This window comes from Tupaia chinensis, unplaced genomic scaffold (genome assembly GCF_000334495.1).
Source record: "Tupaia chinensis unplaced genomic scaffold, TupChi_1.0 Scaffold000316_1, whole genome shotgun sequence".
Taxonomy (NCBI): domain Eukaryota; kingdom Metazoa; phylum Chordata; class Mammalia; order Scandentia; family Tupaiidae; genus Tupaia; species Tupaia belangeri.
The window spans coordinates 8,548,130-8,562,307 of NW_006159809.1; the positions used below are offsets into that span (position 1 = coordinate 8,548,130).

The window sequence follows — 14,178 nt, forward strand, 5'->3', positions numbered from 1 at the left end:
CAGGTTGGGCGCTCCCCCGGGCGGCCGAGTCCCTCCTTTCTCCTAGCCCCGGGCACGGGGTCCTGGGTTCTGGGGCCGGGGGCGCGTTTACAGCCCCAGGGTTTTTCTCGCTAGGGAAATGCATGAAGCGTTTCCCCAGGGTGATGGTTTTGCTCCCCCTAGGACTCAGCAGTTGAATTTTTAAGTATGTTACTGATTCATCCTCTCTCTTCCTCTGTCATCACAGGTTTAAACTTACACGAATCGCTCTCCGGAGGAGGAGGGGACCGGCCGCGCGATTGACACGCATATTCCTATAGGCATCCTCTCTCAGCCCCCACCCCCACGGCCAGATTCGGGTGGCTCCTCTGCGAGCTGAAATCCGAGAGGAAATCCTTGGATCTCTTTTCTTAAAAAAAAAAAAAAAAAAAAGAATTCTAAAACCATTGGTATTTTGCTTGCTGCTTCCTATTTGCAAGATGAAGAAGTTTTTCGACTCCCGGCGAGAGCAGGGCGGCTCTGGCCTGGGCTCAGGCTCCAGCGGAGGAGGGGGCAGCACCTCAGGCCTGGGCAGTGGCTACATCGGAAGGGTCTTTGGCATCGGGCGACAGCAGGTCACCGTGGACGAGGTGTTGGCGGAAGGTACGGTTGGACTCAGTGCGCCTTAAATTAAAATCTTGTGCTGATGCGGCAGGACTCTGGTTTCTGGTTGTTGGATGTATGAATGGGTTTGACCAATGACCCTCCCTTCCCCCTTCACTTGCCCTGTAAGTCATTGTCCTTGAGAGATTTTACACAGATTTGAAAGTGACTGGGATGTTGGGGGTTGGGGGAAGGTTGCTGAAATTGTTTATCTCAGTAGCTTTTTATTTTAAAAACAAACAAAAAACGTTGAGAAGCTACTCTCTCCCTCTGACAAAATTATGAGAATCAGAAAAAACCATGTGTGAAAGTGTAAACCTTTACATCAAACACAGGGTAGTGGGCTTGTCATCTTTCTAAAACTTGAAATATTCATGTGAAGGCTGAAGGGTGGGGTTGAGGGGGCTTTCGTAAGAGAGAGGGGCTTCTCCTTCTACCCAACTTTCCTACTTCCAGGAGTAGGCATTGGAAAGAAGACAGGGTTTTTGGAGAATGGGAGTATGTTTTTCCACTGAGGGAGGCTCTTGGTGGATTTGAGTAGGTTCGTTTCCTGACCCAACTGTAGTCAGGTTCTCAGGATATAGCTAAGATAACAAATACATGAAACGAATGTGATTATTTTGAATTCAATCTAGTAGGCCCCCTTTTCTCCCATTTTATTTTCTTTTTGTAATAACAAAAAGCAGAATGACTTGAGAGTGGCTTCAATTTTATTTTTCCTCTGTTGGAGAGAATGTTATTTAGATCTGTGTAAATTCCCTCTGTGTGTGTTCATCTGTTTATCTGTACTCATGTAGCTATACCTCTTTATCCCCCAGGCTTTTGGGAGAGCTTTTGCATGCCTCTTTTGGTAACCTTAACCTCGACCTTACTGTGCTTTTATTTTAATAAAAGCTGCAATTTCCTTGGCATGAAGCAATTCAAACTAATTGGATGAGGCCAACCTGCCATAGGTGGCGTTATAGCCTGAGAAAGGTTGGGGAAGAGGGAGGCCTCTATTACTGAAACATGGTGGTGGTGGGGAACAGTTTATTAGCTGGGAAAGAGAGACAGCTAAGAGGCCCTTTGAAAGGGAGCCTTCTGCAAGCTCAGGTTGAAGCAAGGGTCTTGACCAGGGCCTGGGAAATGCCTGTCGTGAGTGTTGCAGACTGGTGGGTGGGTTGGGAAGAAGAGGAAGCTGTGCTTGGCTCTCAGCTTGTGTAAGCACTGGATGCAGAAGGGCCTGGTTTTCTGGGGATAGGGTTGAAGTTGTACTTTCAAGACACTATTTTAAAAATGATAGTCTAACAGTTAATGTCCTTGTGAAATTATTGCTCTTTTCCATTCTCAGAGTTGTTCTAGCTGGACTTGATCCGGGGCCTGAGTCACTGAGCCTCTGGATCCTTCTTTATGGGCTTTGGTGCAGGAGATGCTTCTGTGCCCGCTGCCAGATCCGCACCCTTGAGTCTGATCTGTCTCTTTCATCCCCGTGCCAAATCCCTTGACTGCAGTGGAGTGGAGAAATGGAGAAGAGTGTGTGTGACAAAGAAATCTGAAGGAATGAGGTGCTCAGAGCTTTCCTCTCTTTTGAATGGTCTTTGCTGACCTTATAGCCCAGGAGCATTTTGTGCAGCCAGGATGTTGTTTCATCGTAGATGGCAATGCCCTGAGCAGTGGCTGTTCTCTGAGACTGCGAAGTGTGAGGGGGGAAGAGAACAGACAAGATTGGTCTTTGCTAACCAGCCTGCCGTCCTCCTTCCCGGATGCAACCTTGAGAACTGTACATCGAACATTTTGGTATTTTTCAGTGGAACTTAGGGCTCGCTGCTCTGCATTCATTCGTTTATTCATTCAACAAACAGTTATAGAGTGCCTATGATGTGCCAGGCTCTGTACTAGGTTCTGGGAATATGCTATTAAATGAGATGCTGGAGTTTATAATCCATTTGAGAAATAGATAATAACCAATTATAATAAAGTGGCAAGTGGCCCTCAATTTTAAGATGCCAAGAATTACTTTCTGGAAGAAGTGTCTGAAGAATGAGTAGGAGTTAGCCTATGTGCTGGCAACAGCAATATGGGCAAAGATTCAGAAGTAGCAAGAGAGAATCTTTTTTTTTTGAGAGGTTTTTGCTACAGGACGCGTGCGCTTGCCAGAAAGACAGAGAGAGACAGGAATCACTCCCCAGGGGGGATGGCCACGCTGCAATGCCTTCTCCTTCATTCTCCTCTCGGGATCTTGGGCTTGCACGCACATGCGCCAGGCGTGAATTTAAGCCACTGGGTCCAGGACTCGAACCATGGGCGACTACCTGGGAGTCCAGTGACATAGTCATTACACCAACTGCTGGCCCCAAGAGAGAATCTTATAAAACCAGGTCTGGTAATTCTGCCCTCTTTGTGTTCTTTGGCTATAATTGAATTTGGACTTTGTGGTTTTTAGAAGTGTATAAATATGTTGGAACCACTATACAAAGCATTTGCATAATACCACCTACCAAATCCAAGGGCACTACTACGTTATTAGAGAATTGAAGAAAGTCTAAAGTGTGATGTCTACTTTTAAGGAGCTGCCAGTGAATTTGGGAAGTTAGGCATATAGTCACATACAGTGGTGTGCTTACCAGTACCATCTATGGAGTCAGAGCTAGGTTCAAATTCTGGATCTGTTCCTTATTAGCTGTGGAACCTTGGACACGATATTCCAGACCTCTCTCGAATCTTTATTTCCCAATGGCAGTGGTTGTCAAAATGTGGAACCTGGATACGGAGCATCCTCTTCACCTGGGAGCTTGTTGGAAGTGCAGATTCTCAGGCTTCCATAGACTGTGTGTGGGGGGCTTTAACAATACCCTGGAGAGTTTCTGATACAAGCTAGATTTTGAGAACCTTGAGATGATCTTGATGATTAAATGAGACAATGTATACATTTAACACTGCCCAGGTGTTCACTAAATGGTAGCTTGTTTACCAGCTACATTATGTCACATGTGTAGTTAAGGGGGTGTAAGTAGTGATGTGAAGGCTAGATTGACTGCAGCCATCTGAAGCAATCCCTTTCGCCCACTGTTGGGTAGGCAGAGCCAGATGTTCTTTGCAGAGGCCTCACCAACTCTTTAAAGGGTCAGTAGATGTTTTGAGTAGCCATACTTCTTCCCGGCATCCTCTTTTTTGTGAGTCCTTGAGTGCTGACCTCCTACCAGCCCCAGCCACAGTTGTCTAAGAACAGTGAGAGTTGCACACCGAGTACCCACGGTAGTGTGCAGGCATTTTAGCGAGGGGCGATGATAGGGGCTTCAAATAGACCTAAGTCCCACCTCTCCTCTCTGATAATTTCTTTCTACCTAATGTGGGTGTTGGTCTATCCTTTATCGTGAGAATTAAAGAACCCCAGGGAGCAGGTGCTGGGTGAGATAGGATGGTGCTGGGCTGCCATCTCTCCATCAGCAGCATCAGTCTTGCTAACCTGCTGTCACTAACTAGTCTAGCAGGTGCTTGCTTGTCTGGAGGAAGTGAAGGCTTTACATTTAGAGGGATATGACTGCCTTTAGGCAGGGTGATGGGGAGGATATTTTCTCTCCAGATTTTCAGTGAAGAAGCTGATGAGATGCTAAATCATGTCTGAGTTAATGGGCATATGATGTCAAGGGAAGATTTGGTTTAAGCTTCCAGAATGAGCTTAATGGGAAAATTAGAGCCATGTTCAAAGAAAGACCACCAAGCTATGCTTTTATTATACTTCTTTTTTTTTTCTTTTTCTTTTTTTGGAGAGGTTTTTGCCATAGGGCATGTGCGCTCACCAGAAAGAGAGAGACAGACAAAGCGAGAAATCACTCCCTGGGGGGATGGCCATGCCGCAATCCCTTCTCCTCCATTCTCCTCTCAGGATCTTGGGCATGCACGCACACACGCCCGGCATGAGTTTAAGCCACCGGGTCCAGTACTCGAACCACAGTCGACTACATGGGAGTCCAGCGACATAGCCATTATGCTAACTGCTGGTCCCTTATTATACTTCTTATGAGGCATACTTCTATATGAGGACTTATATCTAAGCTTTGAACAATAAAAGTTTGTTGAATACCTGCTGTGTCCAAGACCACATTCCAGAGCTATGTCAGTTTTGTAAAAGGTGGACCAGCTGGCTCCTCAGAATAGTTTCTTACGTGGTGTAAAGGAATCTAGGTCTAGGGTTCATGAGAACTACTAATTCTCCATATCAGTAAACTTGCATCATTTCTTCTGTTTACAAAACAAGTTAGTGAGACTTAAAAATGTATGTGAAAACTACAAACAAAATCCACTTAAGGCTTATAATTCTGACTTCTGGAGGTATCAATGTGATGCACATATATATTAATCTAGGAAACATTTATTAATGCTGCTACTGCTGCTTTTTAAAAATTTCTTTATTTCTTTATTCATTTATTTTAATTTGATCAGAGAGAGACACAGAGAGAGAGAGAAAGGGAAAGTGTGAAAGCAAGCCACCAGGTCCAGGACTCAAACCATGGTTGACCATTGGCAGTGTCCAGTGCCTTAACCACCACGCCACCTGCTGGTGCCTGACCCCCCACCCCACTGTCGGGGCCCCCCCCCCCCCCCGACTTTTTTTTTTTTTAATTGTCAGAGGACTTGTGCCTCTTGCCAGAGAGAGACAGAGACGGAAAAGGAGAAAGCACCCTCCAGTGTGGCATGGTTACACTTCAGTTCCTTTTCCTACACTTCATCCTGTTGGGGTTTTGGGCATGCAAATACATGTGCCTGGCATGTTTTTCAAACCACTGGATCTAGAATTCAAACCACAGTTGGCCATGTGAGGTCCGGTTCCCTTAACTACGAGGCTGCTGGGCCATCCCTATTAGTGCTTCTTTGTGGTGTTTTGTATTGGATTACAGAGATAATAAGATGGATGGGACATAGACCAACAGATAACAAATGCCGTGAGATAAGTGTTCAGCACATAGCATGGCTTTTAGTGTATGGTAGAAGGTAAATGCTTTTATGAAAGATAATAAAGAGAAAAAAGACCTGAGGGTGAAGTTTCAATGGGAATGGAAAGGGCCCAGCAGATGTTTCAGATGAGGGTTACCCAAGGCCTTCCAGCAGAGAGCATAGCATATGCAAAGGTGTGGAGTTGATAAAACAGTATGATGAGTTTCCTCGTCAGAGCCAAGGAAAGAAGGATGTGGAATGGTAGAGTGAAATTTTTATGTTTGCTCCCTGGATGTGCTAGCAGCTCACTTTCTTCAGTATTCTTGGACCTTTTCTTTTTTTTTTTGGAGAGGTTTTTGCTATAGGGCACGTGTGCTCTCCAGATAGACAGAGAGAGACAGAGAGACAGAAAGTGAAAAATCACCCCCCGGGGGGATGGCCACGCTGCAACCCCTTCTCCTCTCGGGATCTTGGGCACACACACGCACACGCCTGGTGTGAGTTTAAGCCACTCCGCCCGGTACTTGAACCGTGATCGACTACATGGGAGTCCAGCGACATAGCCATTATGCTAACTGCTGGTCCCAGTAGTCTTGGACCTTTTGAGTAACTATCGAATAACTGTCAAATAGGCACAGTTCCCTTACTGTACCTCATCCCTATGCTAACTGTGGAGAAAGGGAGCAGCTAGTGTCTGGGGAAGGAGTGGTCTTAGAAGGTTCTATAGGAGGCCATAATCTTGAAACAGGAGCAGGCGGGAGAGTGAGATGACCAGTGTTACAGAAAGGAGTGAGCAGGGGAGATAATGAGGATGTTTGAAGGAGCAGGGGATATGTTGGAGTGAAAAGGAAGAAATATGTTTATGGAGACCCTTGAGCACCAGGCTGGGGTCTTGACGCAAACACCGATCTGATCCCTCCCACTTCAGATGTCTTTGCTCGATGGGAAGTATGGTTTTTTAGAGGCAACTGCAGATTTTCAGGGGGTGGTTTGTGAATGGTGTCTTCTTCTGGCATCGGGTATGACGACGGTTATAGCTTTGCTAAATATAGCCAAATCTAGAATTCAGAAATGAAGTCTAGAATAAGCAGTTGCCATGGTCAAAGCCTTTTATTTGGTCTTTCTAACAAAGTCAAGCTCATTTAACGAAAGATGATGATGAGATAGAACAGTTTCACTTGGGTTTTGAGTGGGAGAATATGGGGGAGGCATACTCTTGAACCTTACTAGCTAAAATGGAATGTAGAGTACACAACAAAGGCTTGATAAATATTAATAAACATGAAAAAAATATTATTGCAACAGAGTCATATTAGTAACTTGTGGTTTTTGAGAGCTGATTCTTCAGAAGGGGACTAGTACCACCGTCTACCCTCGTCTCGTACTTTTTTTTAATTTAAATTTATTTATTTACATTCATTCACTATACATCATTACAGCATACAAAATGAGATTTCCCATCCAGAATACACTGTATATTGGCTCAATCAAGCACATCAACATACATGTTATCAACAAATAATTTTCCATTTCTTATTTCCTGTATATTTGTATATTTTTTTCATCTTGTACCCTTAGAAGGATGAGCTTAGTTAACAAATAATAATGACATCTGAGTCTGAAAAGAATTATAATAGAAATACCTTATCTGTTTAGGTCACCTCTATCCTGTGAGAGGTAAACACTGACCACCAATTCTCGTTATGGAGCCATTATTTTGGTGTAGTGGAAGGAGCACTGTTTTGTGAATCAGGAGATCAAACTTTGCCTCTTCACTCTCTGCCTTATTCAGTAAATGTTACTGAACACTTACTGTGTGCTAAGCGCCGTGCAGAGATGACTAAGACATGGTTCTGCCTTGAGGAACTCAATAATCATAGAACTTTAGACATGTAAGCAAATAGTTGTACATGCTGTAATGAGCTCGGGGGACACACCTGATGGAACAGTTAATTCTGTGGGGTGGGAGTAGTCAGAAAAAGTTAAAGAAGGGTGAGATATGTCTTCAAAAATGAGAAATAATTGCTAGATGAACAAGGTGGGGAGGACATTCTCGGCAGAGAATAACCTGGCAAAGACACAAAAGGTAGGAAGTGGCACTGCTTGCTGGGGAGATGCGTTTTGAGATGGAAGTCGTGTATTAGTTGTACAGGGATGTGCTGACTGTATGTGACCACTGGCCACATATGGCTGTTTAAATGATCTAAAATGAAATGACAATTTAATTCTTCAGACATACCAGCCAGATTTCCATTGTTTGCCAGCTTACAGTCTCAGGCAGCCCAGGTAATATTTCACCATCACGAAAAGTTCTCTTTGTCAGTGTTCATCTAGAGCAGTGGTCTCTAAATGTTTTAGATAGAACCTCACTATCCGTTAAAAAGCACGCAATCTCTTTATATGTATATACATATACACAATTGTTTATAAGTTATATCATGTCTTGCTGTCTTTAGCTAGTATCTGAAAGCACAGCATATATTTACGATGAAGTTCATCACGAATGATAGTGGATTTAAGTCAGTATTTTAAATAATCTCGACAGGGTTTTGGTGAACTTCTTGTCATAGCTTAAAGAATGATGAATGTTTCTTTTTTAAAAATCTTATTTAACTTTATCTTGTTATTTATTTACTTATTACTATTACTATTTTAATTTGACCAGAGAGGGGCAGAGAAAGAGAGAATGTGAGAAGGTGAGAAAACAAGCCACCAGGTCTGGGACTAGAATTGCGGTAGTCCATGTGGGAGTCCAGTGCCCTTGACTACTATACCACCTGCTGGGCCAAGATGGTGATTGTTTCTATGTTGTAATGTGACTGATAAAGAGTTTATCAGGAACAGAAACAACAACAGCCCTGCCATCTTCTTATTCATTTATGCTGATTTTTTTTTTTTTTTTTGCAAGAGATTTTTGCTATAGGGTGCATGCACTCACTGTAGAGACAGAGATAGAAAGTGAGAAATCACTCCCCAGGGGGGTGGCCATGCTGCAATCCCTTTTCCTTTCATCTTCTTTCAGGATTTTGGGCATGCATGCACACACACCCAGTGTGAGTTTTAAACCACTGGGTCCAGGGCTTGAACTTCAGTTGACTATGAGAGAGTCCAGCAACATAACCATTACACCATCTGCTGGTCCTAATGCTGGTTTTATTTTTAATACAGTTTCTTTACAGAAATCTTTTTAAGTCTCTTGTTTGTTTTAGGGGGGTTAATTTATTTAAACCTGTAATCAGTAAATCACATAAGCAAGCACACAGAAACTTCAGTACCTCTCAGTGTGCTGTAGGGTATTACCATCAACTCTAGAATGAGGCAGGTGACTGATATGTACACTGAAGGGGAGCTCTAGCACTGGGCAATGCTTTATATTTTAGTAATAATAGTCTTATTTTTTTCTAAGTTTTGTTGTGATAAACTACCTGTAAAATTTGCCATCTTATGGGGCTGGCAGGTGGCATGGTGGTTAAGGGTGCTGGACTCCCACATGACCGACTGTGGTTCGAGTCCTGGACGTGGTGGCTTGCGTTCTCACTCACTCTCTCTCTCTGTCCCTCTCTGGTCAAATTAAAATAGATAAAATGAAGTGAAATAATTTTTTAAATAAAACTAAATCTTAACCAGATTTTAGAGTACAGTTCAGTAGTATTAATGTACACTGATAGTGTACAACTATCACCACCATCCATCTCCATAACTCTTGATCTTGTAGAACTGAAATTGTACTCATTAAACAATAACTCCCCATTCCTTCCTCTTTTTAGCCTTTGCTAACAACCACTCCACTTTCTGGGTCTATGATTTTGACTAGTGAGTACCTCATGGAAGTGGAACGATACACTATTTGTCTTTGTGTGACTAGTCTATTTCACCTATCATATCCTCAGGGTTCATTCATATCATAGTATATGTCAGAATTTCTTCCTTTTTAAGGCTCAATAATATTCTATGTGTATATGAAAGAAACACGGAAAGTTCATAGAAAATCCATGGATTTCAAGATTTTTTGCACCAAAATAAACTCATACTTATAATCCCATTTTCCCACCAACTTTTTGAAGTTCCCTTGTATATACCATATTTTGCTTACCTATTCATTTGTCATGGACACTTGGCTTGGTTCCGCCTTATAGCTATTCTGAATAATGCTGTTAGGAACATGGGTAAGCAGATGTTTCTTCAAGACCCTGTAGTCAGTTATTTTTGGTATATAGTCAGAAGTAGAATTGCTGAACTATATGGTAATCCTATTTTAAATTTTTTGAGGAACTGCCATCTTGTGGCTGTTCCAATTTTACATTCCCAGCACTGGGTACAAGGGTTCCAGTTAGTCTCTGTCTTCAACCAACACTTGTTGTTGTTCTATTTTGTGATAATAGATATCTTAATGGGTATGAGGTAATATCTTATTGTAGTTTTTTAAAAATTTATTTAACTCCAGTTGTCCAAGTTGGTATTTTTAAGTTTATATATTTCATCTTTGAGTGAGCAATTAAGAGAGAAATAGTACCCCCAATAGGGTTTTGGCACCATGATGTACTCCCTCACTCAGCTGGCCCTGGATCATGGGCTTGCTTGTGTCCAACTTTGTCAGGATGGTCTCCATTGTGAACCCAGAATCTTCCCGTGTGGGTCAGCCTCTTAGAGGGTAGTGTTTTATCACTGCATCACCATTCAGTCCCTCATTGTAGTTTGGTTTGCATTTCTCTTATTTGTGATGTGGAGCATCTTTTCATGTGTTTATTAGTCATTTGTATATTTTTTGTGGAGAAATGTCTAATTAAATCTCTTGCTCATTTTTGTTGATTTTGGGAGTGCTCTATATATTCTGCATGTCAATCCTTATCAGATAAATGATTTATACATATTTTTTCCCATTCTGCATGTTGACTTTTTAATCTGAAAATTTTATTTCTTAAGATGAAAATAAATATACGATGACATCTTACTTTTTTTTTTTTTTAATACTCCAATGGATTCTCTTTACTGTTCCTTGTTTGGAACTCATTGGTATAGGATAGTGGCTGTCAACACTTTTCATTCCTCAAAAAAGACTGAAAATATGACAGTACTTTTACTTCCCTAAGAGAAGACTAGAGCATGTGCAAACATGCTGAACTAGATACATTCTCTAAAACAAGGTTTCTTGAAAGAGGAGTCCCCAAAAAGAGTCTCAGTTAAGAAAAAAAAAAAAAGTCTGTCTTCACATAATCTTTCATGACCATTTCAGTTCTCCCTGACTTCCTTCCCATTAAGCCCTCCAGAATTCAGAGACTGTAGTCTTTCAGTGTGCGGTGTACTACACACTGTAGCGTTGCAGTAAATATTTTCCAGTGAGTTCCACTTGTTTCTTCTGTGTTGGTCATACTACTCGTAGGATAGGAGCCACATCTTCTGTTTATTTCTTCTTCATTTGTCATAGTGTCTCAAGGGTAGCTGATCACATATGACATGCTCAGAAAACCTTGCCAACTCTTCACTGGGAGGGCAAGCCATCTCTTATGTGCTGTTTATAACTACATCCTCATTTTTCTTTTTCTTTCCTTTTTTTGGAGAGGTTTTTGCTATAGGGCTTGTGCGCTCTCCAGAAAGACAGAGAGAGACAGAGAGACAGAAAGCAAGAAATCACCCCCGGGGGGATGGCCATGCCACAATCCCATCTCCTCCATTCTCCTCTCGGGATCTTGGGCACGCACGCACACTGCCCCTTGTGAGTTTAAGCCACTGGGTCCGGTATTTGAACTGTGGTCGGCTACATGGGAGTCCAGTGACATAGCCAGCTAACTGCTGTTCCCCCTACCTGTTCATTTTGTGATCACAACATCTCTACAAAGGTAGGAGGGGATGGTTATTATTCCAGCTGTACAGATGAGAAAACAATGACTGACAAAGGTTGAAAGACTTCCCCACTGCCATATAAGAAGTTAGTATTTTTTAAAAAAATATTGATGTATTCATTTATTTTATGTATTATTATTGTTATTACTATTGAGTTTTCTATAGGGCATGTATGCTTATCAGAGAGAGGTAGAGAGACAGAGAGACAGAGAGAGAGAGAGAGAAAGTGAGAAAGCAAGCCACCAGGTCCAGTACTCGAACTGTGGTCGGCCATGTGGGAGTGTCCAGCACCTTAACCACCTTGCCACCTGCTGGACGCCCCCCCCCCAAAAGTCATATTGATAAGAAGTAACAGTGAAGGAACTTGAACCTAAAGCCCTTAGCTACAAATGCAAGATTCTTCCTGGAAATTCTTTCTGTACAAAGGAGTATCAATATCTTTTCTCATGACAGTCTTGACCTTCAATAACCCTTCCCAACTAAATCTCCCTAAGTTTTTCAAGTCAAGAAATTCTCCCACAATATTTTGGGGTTACTCAGTGGCTTAGTTCATCTGGACTGCTATAACAAAGCACCATAAACTGGGTAGCTTATAAACAACAGAAATTTATTGTACACAGTTCTACAGGCTGAGAAGTTTTATTTCTTTGTGGAAGAGCAAGGCTTTCTGGGGCCTCCTGTACAAGGGCCATTAATGAGGGTTCCTCCTTTAAGACCTAACAACTTCCCAGAGGCCCTGATTTCTAGTATCATCCTCTTGGTGATTAGGATTCAACATTGGAATTTTGGTAGGATTCACAAACATTGAAACTGTAGCACTCAGATATGGGAATATGGGGAGAAAAATGTTAAGGCTCCAAATCCATATGCAGTTAAGTAGGAGAGTACTATTAGAACTCTGTCAACCAGGACCTGCACAGACTTGCCATTCTGCTTTCTTGCTTTACTGGTTTATTTTTGTAAGCAGCTGTTTTATGTAGAAATGGACTTAAAGATGTTTAACTATAATAGGTTAAGAAAGATTGCTCATTCACTGATTCTAAGAAAACGTAAGTGATCACAGCAAGACAAGCCCTCCTGAGCCATCTCTGACTCCACTCTCCTCACGTAGTGGCATGTCATGTTGTGTCACCTTGGCATGACTGACGTTTATGGGATGGGCAATTTTTTTTTTAAGAGGTTTTCGCTATAGGGTGCGTGCGCTTGCCAGACAGGTGGAGAGAGACAGAGAGACAGAAAGTGAGAAATCACCACCCAGAGGGGATGGCCATGCCACAATCCCTTCTCCTCCATTCTCTTCTCGGGATCTTGGGCACGCACGCACACGTGCCCGGCGTGAGTTTTAAGCTGCCGGATCCAGTACGCAAACCACGGTCGACTACATGGGAGTCCAGCGACATAGCCATTATGCTAACTGCTGGTCCCTGGGCTGGGTCATTTTTGTTGTGGGGGCTGTTCTGTGCACTGTAGACTTCTTAGTGGTATCCTCAACCTCTGCCCACTGAGTGCTAGAATTACATACATACACCCTTGGGAAAATGAAAAAGGTCTCTAGACATTGCTAGATGTCACCCGGGAGGCAAAATTGCCCATTTTGGGGAACATGTCTACTGTGGCATGTTTATGTGTTCTACTCTTCGTAAAGATGAAGTGAGTGATATTTTTGTAATTTTTTTGGTCTTTTTTGAGAAGCAAAGTTGACCCTATAGATAAACCAGGTTGTTCTGTTTATCCAAAACCAAAAAGGCCTTTTCATTCTATGTGAATTTGAATCACTAAGGAATAATGAATATTATTCTAGTATGTTAAAATGTGGTAGCTATAGCATCTCTGCCTCCTTTATTGCTTTTCTTATTAATGTATTGTTTTTATTATTATTTAGTCTAGTATGGAAACTTTAAACAACCCTTGTTCTTCTATTGAGTCAAATGTAATTGTTACAGAAAGGGAGTTCTTCTGAGTGAGACTTGCTACTTGACAGAGGACGAGATTCTGAGCCTGGAATTTCATTTGAGGTTTGCTGTGGGTGAATTGGTTTGAGCTGGTCGGTTTTCTCCTTGGGCTCTGAATTTGTCTTGGCAGAAAATGCATGGCAGTACATTTGTTATTTATGGTTTCTGAGACGCTGAAAGATGATTGGGCCAAAGAGCTTATGGTATCCCTATATTATTATTACAGAAAGCTAAGCATAGAATTGATGCTAGATTATCATTCGTAATTGTAATGATCTTAAATAATGATGCCTTTCATCTAGGACTTGAATCCTGCAAAAAGCGGTATAATGCCATGCAATTTGTTTGGTGCCTGTTTTCAAGGACACTTATAGCTATTGTACAGGGGACCTTTAGGGAAAAAGAAAGATTACTGTCCTTTTGGTAGTGAGCATGAATTTGAGAAGAAAATGGTGACTTTATCACTTACGGGAACAGGAACAGTGAGTGGGACTGAGACATCAGAGGTTGGACCCTTCCGGGGGGACAGAGGCCCAAACAGCGTTTACAGAGGTGGTGGCTCTCTTGCTAGTGCCTAGCCTCGTCATTCTCTCTGGTCAGTGAATCTGGTTGGTTCAGAAGTGCTAGTTATCTTCCAGGTAGGCCTGTTTAATTTCCCTGTGGGGTAATGAACTTCTTTTCCTCAGGCCTTTGTCCTCTACTATTTTTAGAAACTTGGGACTCTTATTGGTGGGGGTGCTACAGGGATCAGCATTAGAAGAAATCATCCCACTGAACTTTTGACTGGAAAAATCTTGGTTTGAACAGAGGAATAATTTAGTACTGACTGGGGAAGACCAAGATTTTTCCA

General features: G+C 42.3%; 1 protein-coding gene across 1 annotated transcript in view; it reads left to right on the forward strand.

Annotated features, from left to right (window-relative positions):
* The first annotated feature begins 80 nt into the window (after window positions 1–80).
* The window catches only part of LOC102496264 (AP2-associated protein kinase 1), a 179,472-nt gene continuing 165,374 nt past the window's right edge, over window positions 81–14,178 (forward strand). Inside the window, exon 1 of the mRNA XM_006151323.3 lies at window positions 81–621. Within this exon, the coding sequence (XP_006151385.1) occupies window positions 459–621 (163 nt within the window). The 5' untranslated portion in view covers window positions 81–458. The remainder of the gene's footprint in view (window positions 622–14,178) is intronic.